This window comes from Vicugna pacos, chromosome 19 (assembly GCF_048564905.1).
Source record: "Vicugna pacos chromosome 19, VicPac4, whole genome shotgun sequence".
In the NCBI taxonomy this organism is placed as follows: domain Eukaryota; kingdom Metazoa; phylum Chordata; class Mammalia; order Artiodactyla; family Camelidae; genus Vicugna; species Vicugna pacos.
Window position 1 is genome coordinate 30,788,310 of NC_133005.1, and position 16,905 is coordinate 30,805,214.

General features: G+C 57.1%; 1 protein-coding gene across 5 annotated transcripts; it reads left to right on the top strand.

Annotated features, from left to right (window-relative positions):
* The first annotated feature begins 8 nt into the window (after window positions 1-8).
* On the top strand, window positions 9-16,754 carry LPIN3 (lipin 3). 5 transcript variants are annotated; one of them, XM_072944237.1, is made up of 20 exons: window positions 9-154; window positions 3,912-4,105; window positions 5,163-5,258; window positions 6,253-6,521; window positions 6,738-6,821; window positions 7,325-7,448; window positions 7,616-7,955; window positions 8,775-8,874; window positions 9,018-9,178; window positions 9,579-9,672; window positions 9,754-9,823; window positions 11,438-11,530; window positions 11,607-11,650; window positions 12,379-12,517; window positions 13,455-13,603; window positions 13,805-13,891; window positions 14,359-14,511; window positions 14,711-14,825; window positions 14,904-15,007; window positions 15,198-16,754. In XM_072944237.1, exons 2-20 carry the CDS (start codon window positions 3,914-3,916, stop codon window positions 15,340-15,342), a joined length of 2,559 nt encoding a protein of 852 aa, XP_072800338.1. In that variant the 5' UTR covers window positions 9-154; window positions 3,912-3,913; the 3' UTR covers window positions 15,343-16,754. The 5 variants fall into 5 exon arrangements, with proteins under 5 accessions (XP_072800338.1, XP_006202598.2, XP_072800340.1 ...); XM_006202536.4 differs by having other exon boundaries at window positions 7,328-7,448; XM_072944239.1 differs by lacking the exon at window positions 5,163-5,258.
* The last annotated feature ends 151 nt before the right edge of the window (window positions 16,755-16,905 follow it).

Here is a 16,905-nt window from a genome sequence, read left to right on the forward strand (position 1 = left end):
CGGAAGGTGGAGTCTAGACGGATTGGGACCTGCAGAGGCCGCCCTTGGCTCGTGGAACGGGGCGGGACCGGGATCTCACCCCGTCCTAGAGGAGCCGGAAGTGCCTAGTGAGTGCGGGGCGAAGGACACTTACCTGCTGACCCTGCGTACTCAGGTAGAGGCGGCGGCTCTGGGTCCCGGAAGTCCAGAGGGCAACCCCCCAGGGAGGGCCCAACCCGGGCCGGAGATGAGATACCCCTCCCCCGCCCCGTTCATCTGTCCTGCCATCTGTCCCTCATTCCTTTCCGTTCCCAGGCCTGAGTCCATCTTTAGCCATCAGAAGGGAACTCCTCACTTCACTCCTCTCCCCACCCAGTGCTGCGGGGCCCTCCGGACATCCGGAATGCCGGATCAGAAGAGAACGAGCTATAAAAAACCTCTTAAGGGGAAAGTTTCACCCCAGCTTCACCGCAGGCTGAGTGTGTTTCCTTGGGGAGGACACCCACTCTCTCTGGTACAGAGGGTCCTCAGGTGCAGAACGGGGTCTGCCCCGTGCCTGGCCCGCCCTGAGACTGGGTAGGTCAGATGCAGTAGCTGTGACGGCTGCTGGGGGTCCTGGGTGGAGCTTTCTCCCTTCCAGGGCAAAAGCAATGCTTATCTTTCTGCTCCCTCTGGTCCTAGATGGAGAGTCACACCCCAACCCCTCCCTGAATCTGGGAGCCCAAAAAGGCTGAGGGCTTACACCCAGAGCTGCTTGTTCTGGCTTCCCCGTGGTGGAGTTGTGTGCTGGCTTGGAAGGCTTGTGGATGTTCCCAGAGTGGACTCTGAGGCCTGCCTGGAGCCAACAGTGGGGCCACTTTTGCGCAGGGCCTTGAATGCGAAGTTCAGAAGTCTGAACTCAGGCCAGGGGCAGTGCATAGGAGTCTGACCTGTAGTGCCCTTGGAACCAGCCTGGGTGAGTGGAGCTGTGGTGGGGGGAGTGGACAGCACTGCATTTTGCTGCTTGACATGAATTAGGTTGTTAATTACTCACACGTCCCTTAGGTTATCCCTATGACAGAGGTTGAAACTGAGGCTCAGAGAGGTGATGTGACTCGTCCAAGGTCACAGCTAGTACATGCCAGGGAGGAAATTAGAACCCAGACAGTCTGGTGCCTTAACCACGGTGCCTGCTGCCACCCAGGATCTGGGTGTCGTTAGCAAAACCTTGACCTAGGACAGCAGGAGGAAAAAGGAGGGGCCGGACAAGCAGGAAACTGGGGACCAGGATTCAGAGGGCTTGGGAGTGAGGGGTACCCATGGGTCCTGAGAGGAATTCAGCTGACCTGGGCCTTCAGGGGGAGAGGAAGTGTTTGATTTCAGACATGTTAGTCTAGGGGTGAAGGGTGGTATAGGGGAGCCAAGCAGAGCTCTCCTCCATCTGGAGAAGACCGGGCAGGCAGAGCTAGGTCCTGGGGACTGGAGATGCCTTCAGGGATGGGTGCATGTAGAGGAGAGGAGCACCCCCACCCCTCCAAATGCTGAGCAAGCAGAGATAGGGGCATCCACTCATGGGGTGGGGACAAGGAGAGGGATGAATTCTAGCCTGTCATGACATCAGAGCTGAGAAAGATCTGAAAAACCCAGGCCTTGTTTCATAGAAGGGGAAGCTGAGGCCAGCAAGTTACTGGCCTAAGAACGCTCCTGGGTGGATCAGTGTTGGACCCTGCATATCACCTCTGCCATTCAATTCTTTTCTACTGTTTCAGCGACTAGGGGCAGTTTTGTCCCCCAGGGGACATTTGACAAAGTTTGGAGACCATTTGGTTGTCACAGCTGGAGGAAAGGTGCTCTGGGCATCTAGTGGATAGACCAGGGATGCAGCTAAACATCTGACACCCCCAACCCACCCCCACAACCAAGAATTCGCCAGCCCCAAACAGCAGTGATGCCCATGTGGAGGAGCTCTGGACGAGGTGGAGCTGCGCCTGTCTCCCTGGCCGCCTAGCCCCGGCCCCAGCACCTGCTCTTGCCCTCTGTGGGCCGGATAGATCAGGCTAGGCCTCCAGCTAGGCAGAACTTTGCCCCCACCCTGGTCTGCCCCTCTCATGCCTCTCATGCAGCTTCTAGAGTCTTCTCTGCCTTTTCTGGGCACAGTGTTCTAGAGCCCTGCCCACCACATGTCTCTCCTTGTCAGTCGGTCTGTCTCCTCAGACCCGGTGTTCAGACTTCGGTGTTAGGGAGGGAGAAACCAAAGTGGGAATTTTCACCTAGCACATAGCAGGTGCCTTGAAGCTAAAAGATTTGTTCAATTTGAGTGACATTTTAGGGGTCCAAAGAGTTTCATTTTATTCCAGGTTTTCATTTTAGCGATTCTCATGGGACCTTATGTTTGTGAAACTCTCAGTTTCTAACCAGCTCCCAGGTGACTCTGGGCCCTGGACCACATTTTGAGTGGTGAGGCATTACAGAGCTGTTCAAAGGTGGACTGTGGGCTGGGTGGCCTTCCCAGCAGACAACTGTGGTGTGGTTTGGGGTCTGTGGATTGGGAGGCATCTCAGGAAACCAGGACTGAGTCATCACTCCCTCCCCACATCTCTGGCCTATCAGCTTCATAGGGTTTGGATAAGTTACCGGACTTCTTTAGCAGTGGTCTTGCATGGTTGGCAGACCTCCAGGGATTCTGATGCAGGATCAGAGGGAAGTGCCCTGTGGAGGTGCCCAGACTGGTCTGGGTCCTGGCAGCTGGCAGGGCAGTAGGCCACTGGCCTGGCCCTCAGGGAAGAGGCGATGAGCTGAAGCTGGCAGGGCAGGCACTGTGCCAGCGTGGAGGTGGCTTTCATTATGACTCTGGCTCTTCTCCGCAGCTGCTACAGCCTCCTGCCTTTGGCTCACCCAGCTCTGCCTGCTGTGGGAGAGCTGGAGAGACCGGTCTGGTTGGGAGAAGAAGGAACAGCTTTGATGGGCCAGGGGCCAGCCCAAGGCCTGAATATGGGTCTGAGGAGTTGGGGTTAGGGGTGAGAACTAGGGCCTGGAGACATGGGGGTCAGGCTGTGGCCATGGATAGGCTTCCCACACATCCCAGGAAACTGGCAAGAACTTGGGAGTTTTGACCCAGCTATAGGGGAAGCTCTACCCCAAACATCTGACCTCAGGAATAGAACTGGGAAGAGCCTGAGATACCTGGCATGGCCCGACCCCTGGCTCCCCACAAATTCAGCCACAATTGCCCAGAAGGTCCCTTCCAACTCCTGGGACCAAGAGGCAGCAAGACAGCTGAACCCATTCCTCAGATGGAAAAACAGACTTCCTCCTTCCCAAGAAGAAATCAGCCTTCAGGACTGTCACCTGTGACCCGTCAGGGCCTTGGGCCTGACACATCATGAGGCTGCTCCCCACTGCACCCCAGGGATGGGTGCCGACCTCCTCCTTTTCCCACAGTTGGGCCATCCCAGTGGTTCACACTTAGGGGTCTGCAGTCTCACAGGCCTGGGTTCGAATCCTGGCTCCTCTCCTGACTAGCTGTGCGATCTTGGGCAGGTCAGTCCACCTATCTGAGCTTCAGCTGGCTTGCCTGTAAACAAGGATAATGATACTCACTCAGCCAGCCCTGCAGGTTGTTGTGAAGATGAGATGAGCTGGGCCGCTGAGCGCTGTGGTCATTATCATTACTCATAGCATTTAAAGGCTCAGGGCACCCTGGATCGCCTTACCTGCTGCCCTGGTTTGACAGATGTGGGCAGAAGGGAGGCGGTTGTCCAAGAGTCCCACAGCCCATTGAGACTAGAACCCACGTCTCCAGGCACACCTCCCACCCTGTCACTGTTGCCTGGCTGCAAAGGCGCTCCAGGGGCCACTTGGCGTGTGCCCTGGGGGGTCAGGCTGCGGAGCTTGCTCACGGAGGGCCGTGGACCAGGCCTTGGTCCCAGCACTGCCTTCCTTTGCTGGCACAGCCATGAACTACGTGGGGCAGCTGGCAGAGACGGTGTTTGGAACCGTGAAGGAGCTGTACCGGGGCCTGAACCCGGCCACGCTGAGCGGCGGCATCGACGTGCTGGTGGTGAAGCAGGAGGACGGCTCCTTCCGATGCTCCCCCTTCCACGTGCGCTTCGGCAAGCTGGGCGTTCTGCGGTCGCGGGAGAAGGTGGTGAGTGTTCACCGGAGAGGAGGGGGCTCGTGAGGCCGGGGCAGCCACCGCAACCCCAGGAGAGGACCCAGGCCTCCTTGCGGTAGGGGTGTGCCCTTCTTTTCTATTTTCTTAGAAGGTTTTGGGTGGGTTTGGGGTTTTGGTCCAAGAAGGTTCCAGTTTTCCCCTAGAAACAGTACAGCGGGCAGTCCTCAGTACTGGGGCCCTCAGACCTGGCACCAACTTACAGAGACCTTACCTGGGTGTTACTGGTAAGTCACTCCACCTACACAAGTGGTGCGCTCTCATCTCCCTGGTGATTAAATAGGAGCTGATAACATTGTCTCAGGGCCAGGCATGTGGGTGACACTCAAAAATGCAGTTCCTCACCCTTAGGAAACCAGCTCTGTCTTCTCTGGGCTCAGACGAACATGGCAAATTTTTGAGTTCTGGTGTGTGAACAGAAGTTTGGTGGGCCCAAATCCCCTTGAAACTGGTGGTGACTGTAAACTTTCCAGAATCCTAATAAGAGAGTGTAACCTTGGGGGAGACAGTCTAGCTAAGTGGTTAAGGGCTTAGATTGTGGACTGAAACCTTCTGGGTTCATAGCCTCACCTGGCTACTTCCCAGCAAGTTACTTAACCCCTTTGAGCCTCAATTTCCTCATCTACAAAGGGGGGTAATGCTAGGAGGCAGTGGCAGGGGCTGTTGTGAAGATTTAACGAGACAATCTCGAGAAAACCCTATACGACATGCCTGGGAGAGGTTGGTTCTCACTGCTGTTCATGTGGTCAGTCCTCAAATGTTCGGGCACCCCCCGGGGGTTGGGGACACAGCAGTGACCAGATGGATCGTGTTCTTGTCCTTATGGGTTGTGGGAGAGAGAGGAACACAGGAGATTGTTAGAGTGGGGAGCAGGGGGGTTACCCTGAGGTCTGGGGGTAGAGAGTTCCAGAATGTGTGGAGCTCTGGGGCAGCAGGGAGCCTGTGTCTCCAGGACCAGCTGGAGGCCAGTGGACGGGAGTGTGGGAGTGAGGGCTAGCAGTGCGGACCCCTGCCCCACCACACCCTGTCACAGGTAGACATCGAGATCAATGGGGAGCCGGTGGACTTGCACATGAAGCTGGGGGACAGTGGGGAGGCCTTCTTCGTCCAAGAGCTGGAGAGCGATGAGGTAAATGCCTCTGTCCTTGCCTGTCCCTGCCCCTTCACTAGTGCCCACTCTGGGCAGGGCCTGGGGATTTGTCACTGTCCCCACCCCAGGGAGTACCCATCAGTGAGGGTCTGAGGAAGGGACATCAGTTAGGGCTGGCCTCCAGCACCCATGACATGCTGGCGGAGATGTGCTGGGGGACCCAGGGCGAGGGGTTGGGGTTTGGTGAGGGAGGAAGGGCTAACGACATTCGGGGAAGTTTTCCCAGAAGGGGGCACTTGAGCTGAAGGATGAAAAGGAGGCCTTCCCTGAGCAGCTTGGAGGGGAGGAGGGTGGTAAGCAATGGCTGGGGACTGGAAGGCATAAGACGGCTTGTTCTGGACCTGGTACTGGCCTAGTGCAGCTGGAACATGGAAGTGTGTGGGCAGGGGAGCAACAGAGGGGCATTTGCAGAAGGGAGGCATGGCCCAGCATAAGCTGGCAAACATGTTTAAACTGTTTGAGGTTAACAAGCTTTGAGCCTTTACTTTATGCCAGACACTGTGCAGTGGATCTGGATCAAGGGTGACCCCTGCCTTGAAAGAAGGTTCCCAGACTAGCCTGGGAGACAGACATGTGAACAACAGATGATGGAACTGTTTGGTCACTGCAGTGAAGGGGGTTGGAACTGAGGCTGAGGAAAGTCAGAACAAGCTTCCTGGAGGAGGTGACACCTGGCTGAGTCTTAAAGGGGAAGTAGGTGTCTGTTGTGGTAGTTGCAGGAAGAGACGAGAGGCCGATGCCCAGGTGTCTGTCTAGACAGTGTGTTTCATGCAGCACCCTGGCTTGCCGTGGGCTGCCAGGAGTGCACGCACCCCTGGGATTGGAGCTGCTTTATCTCTGTTAGGGAACTTTGAGGCCAGCAACAGTTATAAGGCCATGCTGCTGCCATCTCTGTCCAACCTCCAGGCCTATTTTCCTGCTCCCTGCCCTCAAGCTGTAGCCCTCTCAGCCCTGCCCCTGGTCTGCTCCACAGGAACACGTGCCTCCCCGCCTTTGCACATCACCCATCCCTTGCGGGGGCCTTTCCGGGTTCGCTTCGGACTCCCAGCCAGGCACAGCCAGCGAGCCTGAGGCCAGCATCACGGGTATGGCCTCCACAGGGCGGAAGAAGAGGCGTCGCAGGAGGAAGCCCAGGCGGAAGGAGGATGCGGCAGCGGCCGATCATTCTAGTTCAGAAGAGCTGGAGGCAGGTGCTGAGAGTGAGCTGTCCCTGCTGGAAAAGCCAAGGCCAGAGCCCCCAGGGTATGTAGGGACCAGGCTGGGGCTGAGGGTGTGGGAATGCCAACTGGAGTTCAAGCATGGTTTCCTCTGCTGATGCTGTATGACCCTGGGCAAGGTTCTTGATCTTTCTGGGCTTTAGTTGCTTTACTTCCTCAAGTCCCTGATGTCCAGGCTTCCATGCCCTGCCTGGGGTGCCTGTTCTGTCAGTGACCATTTATTTCCTTGTGGCCCCCTCAGCAACATCCAGCCAGAAGGAGAGTCCTCACCACAGCCCAAGGACATCTACCCCTACTCGGATGGCGAGTGCTCCCCCCAGGCCAGGTGAGAGTCCAGCTGGGCTGCAGGTAGGGACTCAAGGCCAGGGTCTCAGAGTGGTTTCCATTTCCATTTTTCTAATGAATAATGGCAGAACATATTTATTGTGTTTATCAGCCATTCGCATATCTGTTGTACAAAGTGTTTGTTCAAGTCTTTTGCCCGTATTTTTTTCTTGTAAAATGCACATAACATAAAATTTGCCATTTTAAAGGGCACAACTTAATAGCATTTAGTGTATTCATGATGTGCACCCATCACCCCTTATCTAGTTCCAAAACTTTTTCATCACCCTAAATGGAAACCCGTGAAGAAATCACAACCTTGCCCTTTTTTAGAAAACTGAATTGCCTTCTTATCATTGATTTGTAGGAGTTCTTTATATATTTATATATTCTTCATATATGCAGGACCCAATACAGGCAGAAATACGTGTTGCCAAAAAAAAATTAAGCCAGGCTAGGGTGGGCGGCAGGCTGGGGCGGGGGTCTCTGAGTTCTTCTTTCCAGCAGCCTCTCGCTGGATGGGCTAACCCCCGCTAAGAGTGACTCAGAGCTGGAGCTACGGACCCCCGAACCCAGCCCCCTGAGAGCTGAGTCCCACCTGCAGTGGGCCTGGGGAAGGCTGCCTAAGGTAGGCTCCTTTATCAACCCCCCATCCTCCTTACCTTTCTGGGGTTCTGTGGTCCTTGCAGGTCAGGACTGGAGTGACAGAGACTTGGGCCACCTCCTTAAGGCTTTGTGGGGTATGGGAGGCAGGCCCTGAAATGGCCATATCTTCCTCCATTTGTTCAACTGAAGGTGGGCAAAGCTGAGTGGCCCGAGTCCTCGATGGTCCCTGATGGCAGCTCCAGGACAGCCTCTTCTCCTCAGGGAGTGCCCAGCACCCCCTCCACCCCTGTGGCTGGTGTGGATCCTGCAGGACCCCCAGTCCTGCAAACAGGGGCTGGCGCTGACCTTCAGCCTGTCACAGAGGTGCCCGCTCTGGTGGGGCCCCCACTCCCCACCCATGAGAGAGAGGAAACCAAGACTCAGAGGTCCAGAGATGCGGGCCTTCCTCCTGCCTCTAAATCATGGAGCTGGGTTGCTCTGGAGGCCCCTGCTCCCACCAGGCAGCTGGAGGGGGTCTCCAGGAGGAAAGGTGAGTGATGGCTGGACCCTTCCCACTGCTTCCTTGGCCTCACATTATCCCCGGGTGGACTCTGGGTTTTCAGGCACGTTTTGAGCACCTACTGTGTGTCAGGCACTGTGTTTGGCCCCAGCCCTCGGGGGCTTACTGTCCATTGGGGCAAACGGATGACACACGGGCATAAACAAGAAAGTGCATTATGTGGGGAACATGGGACAGAGTCATTGGCTGAGATGGGGCTATTTAAATCATGTTGTCAGGGAAGCTCTCTCTGAGCGGGTAATGCCTAAGCTGTGGTGTGGACCATAAAAATCCAGTGAAGTGAGGACCAGGGGAAGATAATTCTAGGCAAAGAGAACAGTGTGTGTCAAGACCATGAGGATGGAGAGAGGTTTCACATCCAGGAGCTGAGGCAGCTGGTGTGGCTTGAGGGAGGCTGGGGAGAGGGCTGGGAGAGGAAGCCCACAAGATGAGCAGAGGCCAGATCATTCCCGGCTTATGAGCTGGGGTTTATCCTAAGATAGTGGGAAGGCAGTAGCCTGTACTGTCCAGATGGGTAGTCACTGGCTATGTGTGGCTATTTTAAATTAAGTTTAAATTAATTAAAATTAAATAACATTTAAAATTCCATTTCTCCATCACACCATACTTTAAGTGTGCCCAGGAGCCACGTGTGGCCAGCAGCTGCTGTACTGGACAGTGCAGACGTAGGACCTTTCCATCAGAAAGTTCTGGACAGTGCCGTCTTGGGATGTTCACAGGCAGGGGGAGGCACACTGCTCACAATACTGATCACGTTAGGTCTACAGATGTCCCCTCCTCTGCCCCCAGGCTCCCTGAAGAGAAGCCAGCACCTGGGCCCTAGTGACATCTACCTGGATGACTTGCCCTCCCTGGATTCTGAGAATGCAGCCCTTTACTTCCCCCAGAGGTGCCTGGTTCTGGATGCCTGGGTGTCTTGGGATTGGGAACTGTAGGGCTCAGGGACTGGCTATCAGGGGCCTCAGAGGTCCCCTGGGGCCACTCCTCCCGGCTTCCTTGTATTCATGTCACTGTTGGCCCCTTTGTCCCCAGAGACTGTGGTCTGGGGGCCAGGAGGTGGAGTGAACCCGAAAGCCAGAAGGTGCTGGGGGACTGCAATCCTGAGCAGGAACCAGAACCCGCTCCGGACACAGCAGACACCATCGTGCTTTCCCTCTGCGGGGGCCTGGCTGACAGCTGGGATATCTCTTTGGGTACGCTCAATGGTGGCCCCCACCCTTCCGAGGACTAGCACTGAGCCCCAGGGATGGGAGAGGGGAGGGAAGACCCCAGAGGGTGAGGCAGGGAGGTATGCGTGAGGTTGGGCTTTGCAGAACCCACCCTTGGCCTTCCAGCACTGAGCAGCCCCCAAGACCCCGTGAAACAAATGGTTGACCCTAAGATGTGACTTATCTTGTGGATTCAGGATACCAGGTGCCTGGAGTGGGACTAGCAGGTGCCAAAACCCCAGGAAGCAAGGAGTCCTGCTAAGGCCAAGAACCAAGCTGCAGGGGGCCTGAGTGGCAGGAGGTGGAGGAGACAGGAGGGGTTCGGACAGCAGTTCACGTGGGATGTGTTGGCCTTAGTAACCTCGCTCTCTGCCTCTGTGCCCAGAGAAATTCAGCCAGCACATCGTCTCCTACCAGGACCTTGCCCAGAACCCGGGTCTCCTGGACAACCCGAACCTGGTGGTGAAAATCAATGAGAAGTGGGTACTGGGGCTGGGCTGCTGGCAGTCACGGGGCTGCCCTGCCCTCCATGGCCCTAACACCCCAATCTGTCTCTCCAGGCATTATAACTGGGCTGTAGCTGCCCCCATGGTCCTCTGTCTTCAAGCCTTCCAGAAGAACTTGCCCAAGGTAATGGTTAGAGCACCCAGGAGCCTCCTTGGGGATAGGGGGCCCTTGGCAAGGAAGTGGAGAGTGGGCAGAGATGGGCCTCAGGCCAACTGGCTGCAGGACCCACTCTGAGAGAAGAGACCAGGGTCCCCTGAAACCTTGCCCCAGGCAGTGTGGACAGAGCCCCACTCTTCCTGGTTTCCTGGCATGACCGAATCTTATTGGATTTGGAGTTTACTTCAGAAGAGTTCAGGACAAACCAGAAGGGGACAGACATGAAATAGGGACATGCCTTCAGCAGGAGGTTTTCGGATTTGAGAGACAGTCTTGGGGGATGGAGATCCCACCCCTCACCTTACCCTGAGGCCCTCTTGAGGCTGGGCTGCGGGTGCTTGCTTTATCAGCACACAGTTGTTTGAGTACTGACTATGTGCCAGGCCTGGACTGGGGACAGTCATTTCCTCAAAGGAAGACAATTAATCAGACTCAGCCAAATGAATATAAAATTCAACTGTGAGTATTAGAAAGGAGAGGTCTGGGTTGCTTTGAGTGCCTCCAGTAGGGGGTTTGCTGACCAAGGGCCCAATGGGCAGAGGTCTGAAGGATAAGTGGATAAGGGGTGGGGAACAGCATGTACAGATGCTCAGAGGTGGGCGGGACCAGCCTCTGGAGTCCCTCCCAGAACCTCTACCCTGTGCAGGACTGACCTGCACCTGCCCCTTCTGCCCTGCTGGGAGGCGTCCAGGGCCCCACCCGGGTCTGGCCCATTGTTATGGGCTTGGTTAGGCTTGCCCAAAGAACGTCATTCACCTGGTGTTGACAGCTGGTGCCTCCCTTTGGTGATGCTCAGCTCTGTCCTCTGGCTGGCTCTGGGTCTGAGATAGGACCCAGAGCTGTGGGAAAGGAGAGGGTCCCTCCCCTGCTTGGCTCTTCTCACCCTATCCAGACAGATCTACCACTTGAGGCCCCTGGAAACTCCTCAAGCCTCTTCCCAGCCCAGGTGGGCACCCTGGCTGACGTCCTGACTTGGATTCTCCATTCTGGGTTTGCAGGAAGCTGATATGTCTCCTAGGTGGGCCTGGCCCTGGGCTTTCCTAGGTTATCTAGCGCAAACCTAACCAGAATTTTTCACAAGGTCATGTTGTCCCCACCAGATTCTGACGGTGACATGCAGAGAGGGAGGCTGTTCCTGGGTTAGATCACTGACCTGAGAAATTGCCTATTTGGTCTTGGAGGTTGAGGGTGGTACTGCCTAGAGACTGTCCTTCCTGCTGCCACTTGGTGGCATCATGCAGGGAGTACAGGATCTTAAGACACTCCCAAAGCACTGCCTTCAGCTATTGGAGTAGGGAGACTGAGCCACAGGATCTGGAGGCCAGGCCACGGCTGGGCTGGAGCTGGGGGTCAGGGCTGGGCTGGAGCTGAGCGTCAGGGCTGGGAGTGGCCCTGGGTCTCCCTGAGTCATTGCTCAGAATCCCAAGATGGAGGTGAGTATGCTTCTTTGGCCTCCAAGTGTCAACAGCACCTTGCCTGAGGGTCAGCCCCAGACTCTGGGCTCATGGGGGCCCCAATGGCAGTGTCAGGTGGGTTTGTGTGGTGCAGGGGAAAAGTACCATGGCCTCCATCTGCCCTCAGAGCACCGTGGACAAGCTGGAGAAGGAGAAGATGCCTCGGAAGGGAGGGCGGTGGTGGTTTTCCTGGCGACGAAGGGACTTCCCGGCCAAGGAGGTGGGTGGTCATGCTCAGGAGGCGGGGCCAGCACAGGCAGGGGGCGGGGTTCACCAGATGGATACTCTTCCCACAGTACAGTGCCCAGAGGGAGAAACCCACAGCAAGGGAGCAGCGGGGGTGAGTTGGATCTCCTGGCTGGGGCTCTGCACCTGGAGCTGCAGCCCAGGGACGGCTGTAGGGGCAGGGTTGGAGCCAGCACCCCTCCCCCGCCAGGGTTCTTTGTCACCCCGCAATCACTTCTACACCCCTGCTTCTTGGGAAATGTCCCCACTTCACAGATGGGAAAACCTGGATACACCAAATGTCCCACAGCTGGGAAATGGCAGAGCTGGAACGGGCACCCACACTCCTAGCCCAGACAAGGAGCTACCATATTAAATACAGGAAGAGTAGGGCTTCCCCTGTCCAGGGGCCAGCTGACCTTCCTTTCTTCACGTCTGAAGTGACCCAGAATGTCCAGGGTCGGGTAGCGGGTTTCAAGGATGGGCTGACTGAAGCCACAGCAGGTGGGATTGGCCAAGATGCACTTCTAGGTTTTTCTGGTAAAAATCTCCGAAGCTGGTAGTAGTACCTGGCTCTGGAGAGCGCCCTGGGGGCTGGGCGCCCTGGGTCTCTACTCCAGCTCCGCTACCACCTTTCTGGGTGTAGACTACTGGCCTGTCTCCTTATGTCTGCTGCTACCCCCAAAATGGGTGCCACCTAGAGGGAGGGGTTTCTGATCCCCTGGGTAGTCTCTGGAGGGGCAGGGAGAAGAGCAGGTTCCTTGTAGCCTGGGTAAGGGTGCGCATCTGTAAGAGTGAAGGCCTTGGCTGGGGGAGGTGGCCTGAGAGCTGAGCTGCCCACAGGGAAAGGACCAAAGCCCTGAGCAGTGAGGACGACGACCCGGACAGCCCTGTCATCCTGGAGGCCCCCTCCCTGCCCCTCTCGCCTCCAGCCCACACTCCTACCTACAAGAAATCCCTCCACCTCTCCTCCAACCAGATTGTAAGTGTGTGCATGGTGTGTTCACGTGGGGGTGGGGAGGCTCAGGTATTTCTGCCCTAGAGGCTCTCAGGGCCTGGCTGAGGAATGGCTTGTGTTCACCAAAGCCCCAAATCCATCCCCCTGGCAGCCGCCCTTCCAGCCTCTGCTTGAATCCTCTAGGGATGGCTTCACGTGCCAGCCCATTTCTCTGTTGGACATTCTCACTAGAAAAGCCCTCTTCTGTTGTCTTAAAATATCTACCTGCAGTGGGTTGGCTGGCTTGGGGTCTGCCTTTGGAAGCTACCCTAAAGGAATCAATAAGCTAGTGACAGCCACTCAGATTTGGGCAACTCTGGATCCCCAAGTTGCATCTTTGAGCTCAGTAACTAACTTCTGTAACAAGAGTGTTTTTCTTCTGAGTGTGACTCTGTGGTCAGGGAGGTGCCCCGGAGGGTCTTGCCAGTCTGGTACAGAGTGGCTGTCACCTGTGTGATACCCTGGGGCTTACATCCAACTCAAGTTCAGCCAGGTCACAGGTTGTGGCTGCGAGCTGCCCTGATCCTTCTCTGTGGACCAAGGACAGGGCTGGGTCTCTCTTTGGGGAGATGTCACAGGTACCTTAGCCCCAGGCAGGGGACTGCCTGCCTGTGGAGTTGGGTGTCACCCTGCCAAGAGCAGTGGGGGTCGCAGGCCAGGCTTGGTCTGTGAGCTTCATCCCAAAGCTCCTGTGCCCGGCACTGTGCACCCTTCACTTCCTCCTCACGGCCACTCTCTGCCCATGTGGACGTGTCTGCGCATAGCTCTCTGATGAATTCAGGAAGGTTCTTGAGTTGGAGAAACAGGAAAAAGAGGCCAATGGAGATGTAAGGCAACAGTTTGCAGTGGAGGGTGGCAGTGGGTGGACAGCACCTGGCTGTAGCAGATCACAGCACCCCCCCACCCCCTGGTTTGGCCCCAGCGGCGCCTGAACCTGCAGGAAGGTGCCAACAGTGTGGTCTTCAGCGTGACCACACAGTACCAGGGCACCTGCCGCTGCAGGGCCACCATCTACCTGTGGAAATGGGACGACAAGGTGGTCATCTCCGACATCGATGGTACCATCACCAAGTGAGGCCCAGTCAGCCGTTGGGGGAGAGGGAGGGCATGGGGGTTCACCTCCCTTTGTGCTGGGGGAGGAGGGGCAGGAAGAGAGGCCCTCCCCTCCCAGTGGGCCATCCTGGGGCAGGGGGCTGGGCTCATCAGGCCACACCCACAGCATAGGAGGACCATGTGAGACTGCCTTGGAGTGACTTTACTCTGTGGTTCTAGGTCAGATGCTCTGGGCCACATTCTGCCCCAGCTGGGGAAAGACTGGACACACCAGGGCATCACTAGTCTCTACCATAAAATCCACCTGTGAGTGCCTGGGCTGGGCTGGGGTGGGCTGGGGCAGGACCCCAGGGAGGGAGTACAGGACATCTTAGGCCTCCCGGCCTCTGTCCTAGGAAGCCAGGCTTGGGGACCAGAGGGGAAGGAGACTGGGGCAGGTCCCGGGAGTGCTGAGACCTACTGAGAGAGGTCCTCAGTTCTCCTCTGAAAGATTCATCTCTTAGGGCTGTGGTCAGGATCTGAGTCAAACTGCTGACCTTCCTGCTGTAGGCAGAGCCTACATACTTGGCCAAGTCCTCATCTATCCTGGTCCGCCTGGGCCTCGGGACTCTGTTCACATGCCTTCTACCTCTCAGGCCCGGCTCAGCTGTTCTCCTAAGTACTCCCCCTGCAAGGGTCCCAGGGTTGGGCTGAGCTGGCCGAAGCCAAGAAGGTGAGATGGGGGATGGCTGATCCCTGATGGCTTTGTGCTACCCATGTGTCCTGCCCCCTAGAAATGGATACAAGTTCCTGTACTGCTCGGCCCGGACCATCGGCATGGCGGACCTCACCAAGAGCTACCTGCAGTGGGTGAGCGAGCGGGGCTGCAGCCTCCCCGAGGGTCCCATCCTACTGTCTCCCAGCAGCCTCTTCTCTGCCCTGCACAGGTAACCACCCCACGTGATGTGAGCCTGCAGCCCAGTGAGGGTGGGGGCAGCGCGGGCGCACTGCCAGCCTAGCCCAGGCCAGGCCAGGCCAGCATCAGGCCTTGCTTGGGTGTCAGCTGGGTCAGATCGTGTGCTACTGTCACTTGACCTTGCCATCCTGACTGCTAACCCCCTCTGCCCATGGCCCCGGGTGCCCTAGGGAGGTGATTGAGAAGAAGCCAGAGGTGTTCAAGATCGCCTGCCTCAGTGACATCCAGCAGCTCTTCCTGCCCCAGGGACAGCCCTTCTATGCTGCCTTTGGGAACAGGCCTAACGTGAGTGTCCCCTCTCTGGGGGCTGAGCTACCACCTCCCGATCTCCTAGCCCACTGACCCCTGTTTGTCCCCTGCCAGGATGTCACTGCCTACCGGCAGGTCGGCCTACCTGTATCTCGCATCTTCACAGTCAACCCCCGAGGAGAACTCATCCAGGAGCTCATGAAGAACCACAAGTCCACGTGAGGCCAAACCCCACCACATGTCCCACACTCTACTGAGGCCTCATGTCCCAGCCTCTGCTTGGGCCCCAAAGCCACCTCCCACCGGGGACCCCTTCCCTGGTTCAGGGCTCCCAAGCAGAATGCAGTCTCTGCCTGCTGTGAAGGAGGCCGCGGCTCAGGCTCTCAGTCCGACTCCTTCTGGCCGTAGGTATGAGCGACTCAATGAGGTGGTTGAACTCCTCTTCCCTCCTGTGGCCCGTGGCCCCAGCGCAGACCTGGCCAATCCTGAATACAGCAACTTCTGCTACTGGCGGGAGCCACTGGCCCCTGTGGACCTCAGTGCCTTGGCCTGAACCTGCCCTGGCTGTCCCCCACCCTGGCCTGGCCCAGACCTGACTGCGTGTCCCAGGGCATTGGGGTTGGAAGCTGGGTGCTACAAGGTCAACAGACTGCAGGGGAGGAGGGGCTGCGGGCTGGTCGGTGATACCCCCTGTCCCCTGCCTTTGCTGGCTGAGCTGCACGGGGTTGGGCAGCTGCTCCAGGCCTCAGTGTGTCCCTGGCCTATAGCCATTCAATGATTGGGTCCTTGCAGAGTTCACCACACCCTTGATGTCTCTGTCCCTGTCACTCTGGGACCCTGCCTCAATTCCTGACAGGACACAGAAAAGAGGGAGGCCCCTGTGAGGCTTGAGGTCTGTATGCCCAGGAAGGTGTTGGTGGCAGCTGTGGGGAATGTATCCAGGAAGTAATTTTCCTCCAACCCCCTGGCCCCGGCCCCTCCCCACAGCTCTGGAGCCAGACATCACTGCTCTCCCACACTGGTGCCCTGGTATCTCAGCACATCCCAACGCCAGATGCTCTAGGTCCCCACCAACCTCTGGGAAGGGGGACTCCGGGGCAGTGCAAGGGCTGAGGGGGGGTGGCTCCCACTCGCCCATCTGCTGCTCCTCTCCTCTCTGCACCTCTGCTGAGGACACAGCCCCAAACCCTGCCAGGGCAGGTGGAGGCTGACCTGCCTGGCCTCCCCCAGCCCTTGCTGGTCATTTCACTGCCCACCCAGCTGCTGAGTAAGCTCTTCCCCTGCTTGGGAAGCAGGGCTGGCACCCCACTGAGGCCTCCCTTCCCACTGTCTTTGGGAAAGAAAGTACCTTTAGACGGACTAAAAGCTTTAATCCAGGCCTGCTCTCCCTTAACAGCACCAAAGTGCAGGGCAGAACACCAATGTCAAGGACCCAGAAGGCGGGGTTGCAAGGACCTGGAAAATAGCACAGAGGGACCTGTGCTGCTGTGGGGAAGCCAAGGCCAGGAGCCTCAGCAGGGATGGGTCTGTGGGAAGCCTGTAGGCCAGAAGAACACTCATGTTTTCATGTGGTCATACCTGGATTTCTCACCACTTTGAACATCCAGGCAGGGCTGGGGTTTTCCAAGGATGTTGGAAACTAGGCCTGGAGCCCTTTCCCTCCAGCTGTGGCCTCCTGCCCAGGGTCTGGCCTCATTCAGGCCATGACGTACTTGAGGGCCACCCTCTGGAGAGAGGCCCTAACCTGGAGGGGAAAGATTTTCCCCCAAATGGAAAGGAGAGGACTGGGGAGGGGGGCAAAGTGCCCTAGAAACATCTCTGGGAAAGGGAAGGAGAAGGATAAACTGGGGTGAGGGGTCTCCAAACAGATCACTTGGACCCCACCCTTTTCTCTGGGGATCCACAACCGCCTAAGCCCCTCCCCCTGGGGGAAGATCAAAAGGAATAAAGAGACCCCTTCACTGGGTCCTTGTGCTTCCATTCTGTCCTGAAGGCCTCGTGAGACGGTGGAAACCTCTGGTCCTTGGTTCAGTAACAGCATCCTCGAAGCTGTCGGGGAGGACAGTGCCAGTGGGCACCACCTTCCTGCAGAAACCAAGCCCAGATGGCTGAGAAG

Bases quoted from the DNA above. Each gene is read 5' to 3' on its own strand.
- LPIN3 (XM_072944237.1), top strand. From the start codon at position 3,914: ATGAACTACGTGGGGCAGCTGGCAGAGACGGTGTTTGGAACCGTGAAG. The intron at 6,522-6,737 runs GTATGTAGGGAC...TGGCCCCCTCAG, and splicing joins CCAAGGCCAGAGCCCCCAGG to CAACATCCAGCCAGAAGGAG. The intron at 12,518-13,454 runs GTAAGTGTGTGC...GTTTGGCCCCAG, and splicing joins ACCTCTCCTCCAACCAGATT to CGGCGCCTGAACCTGCAGGA.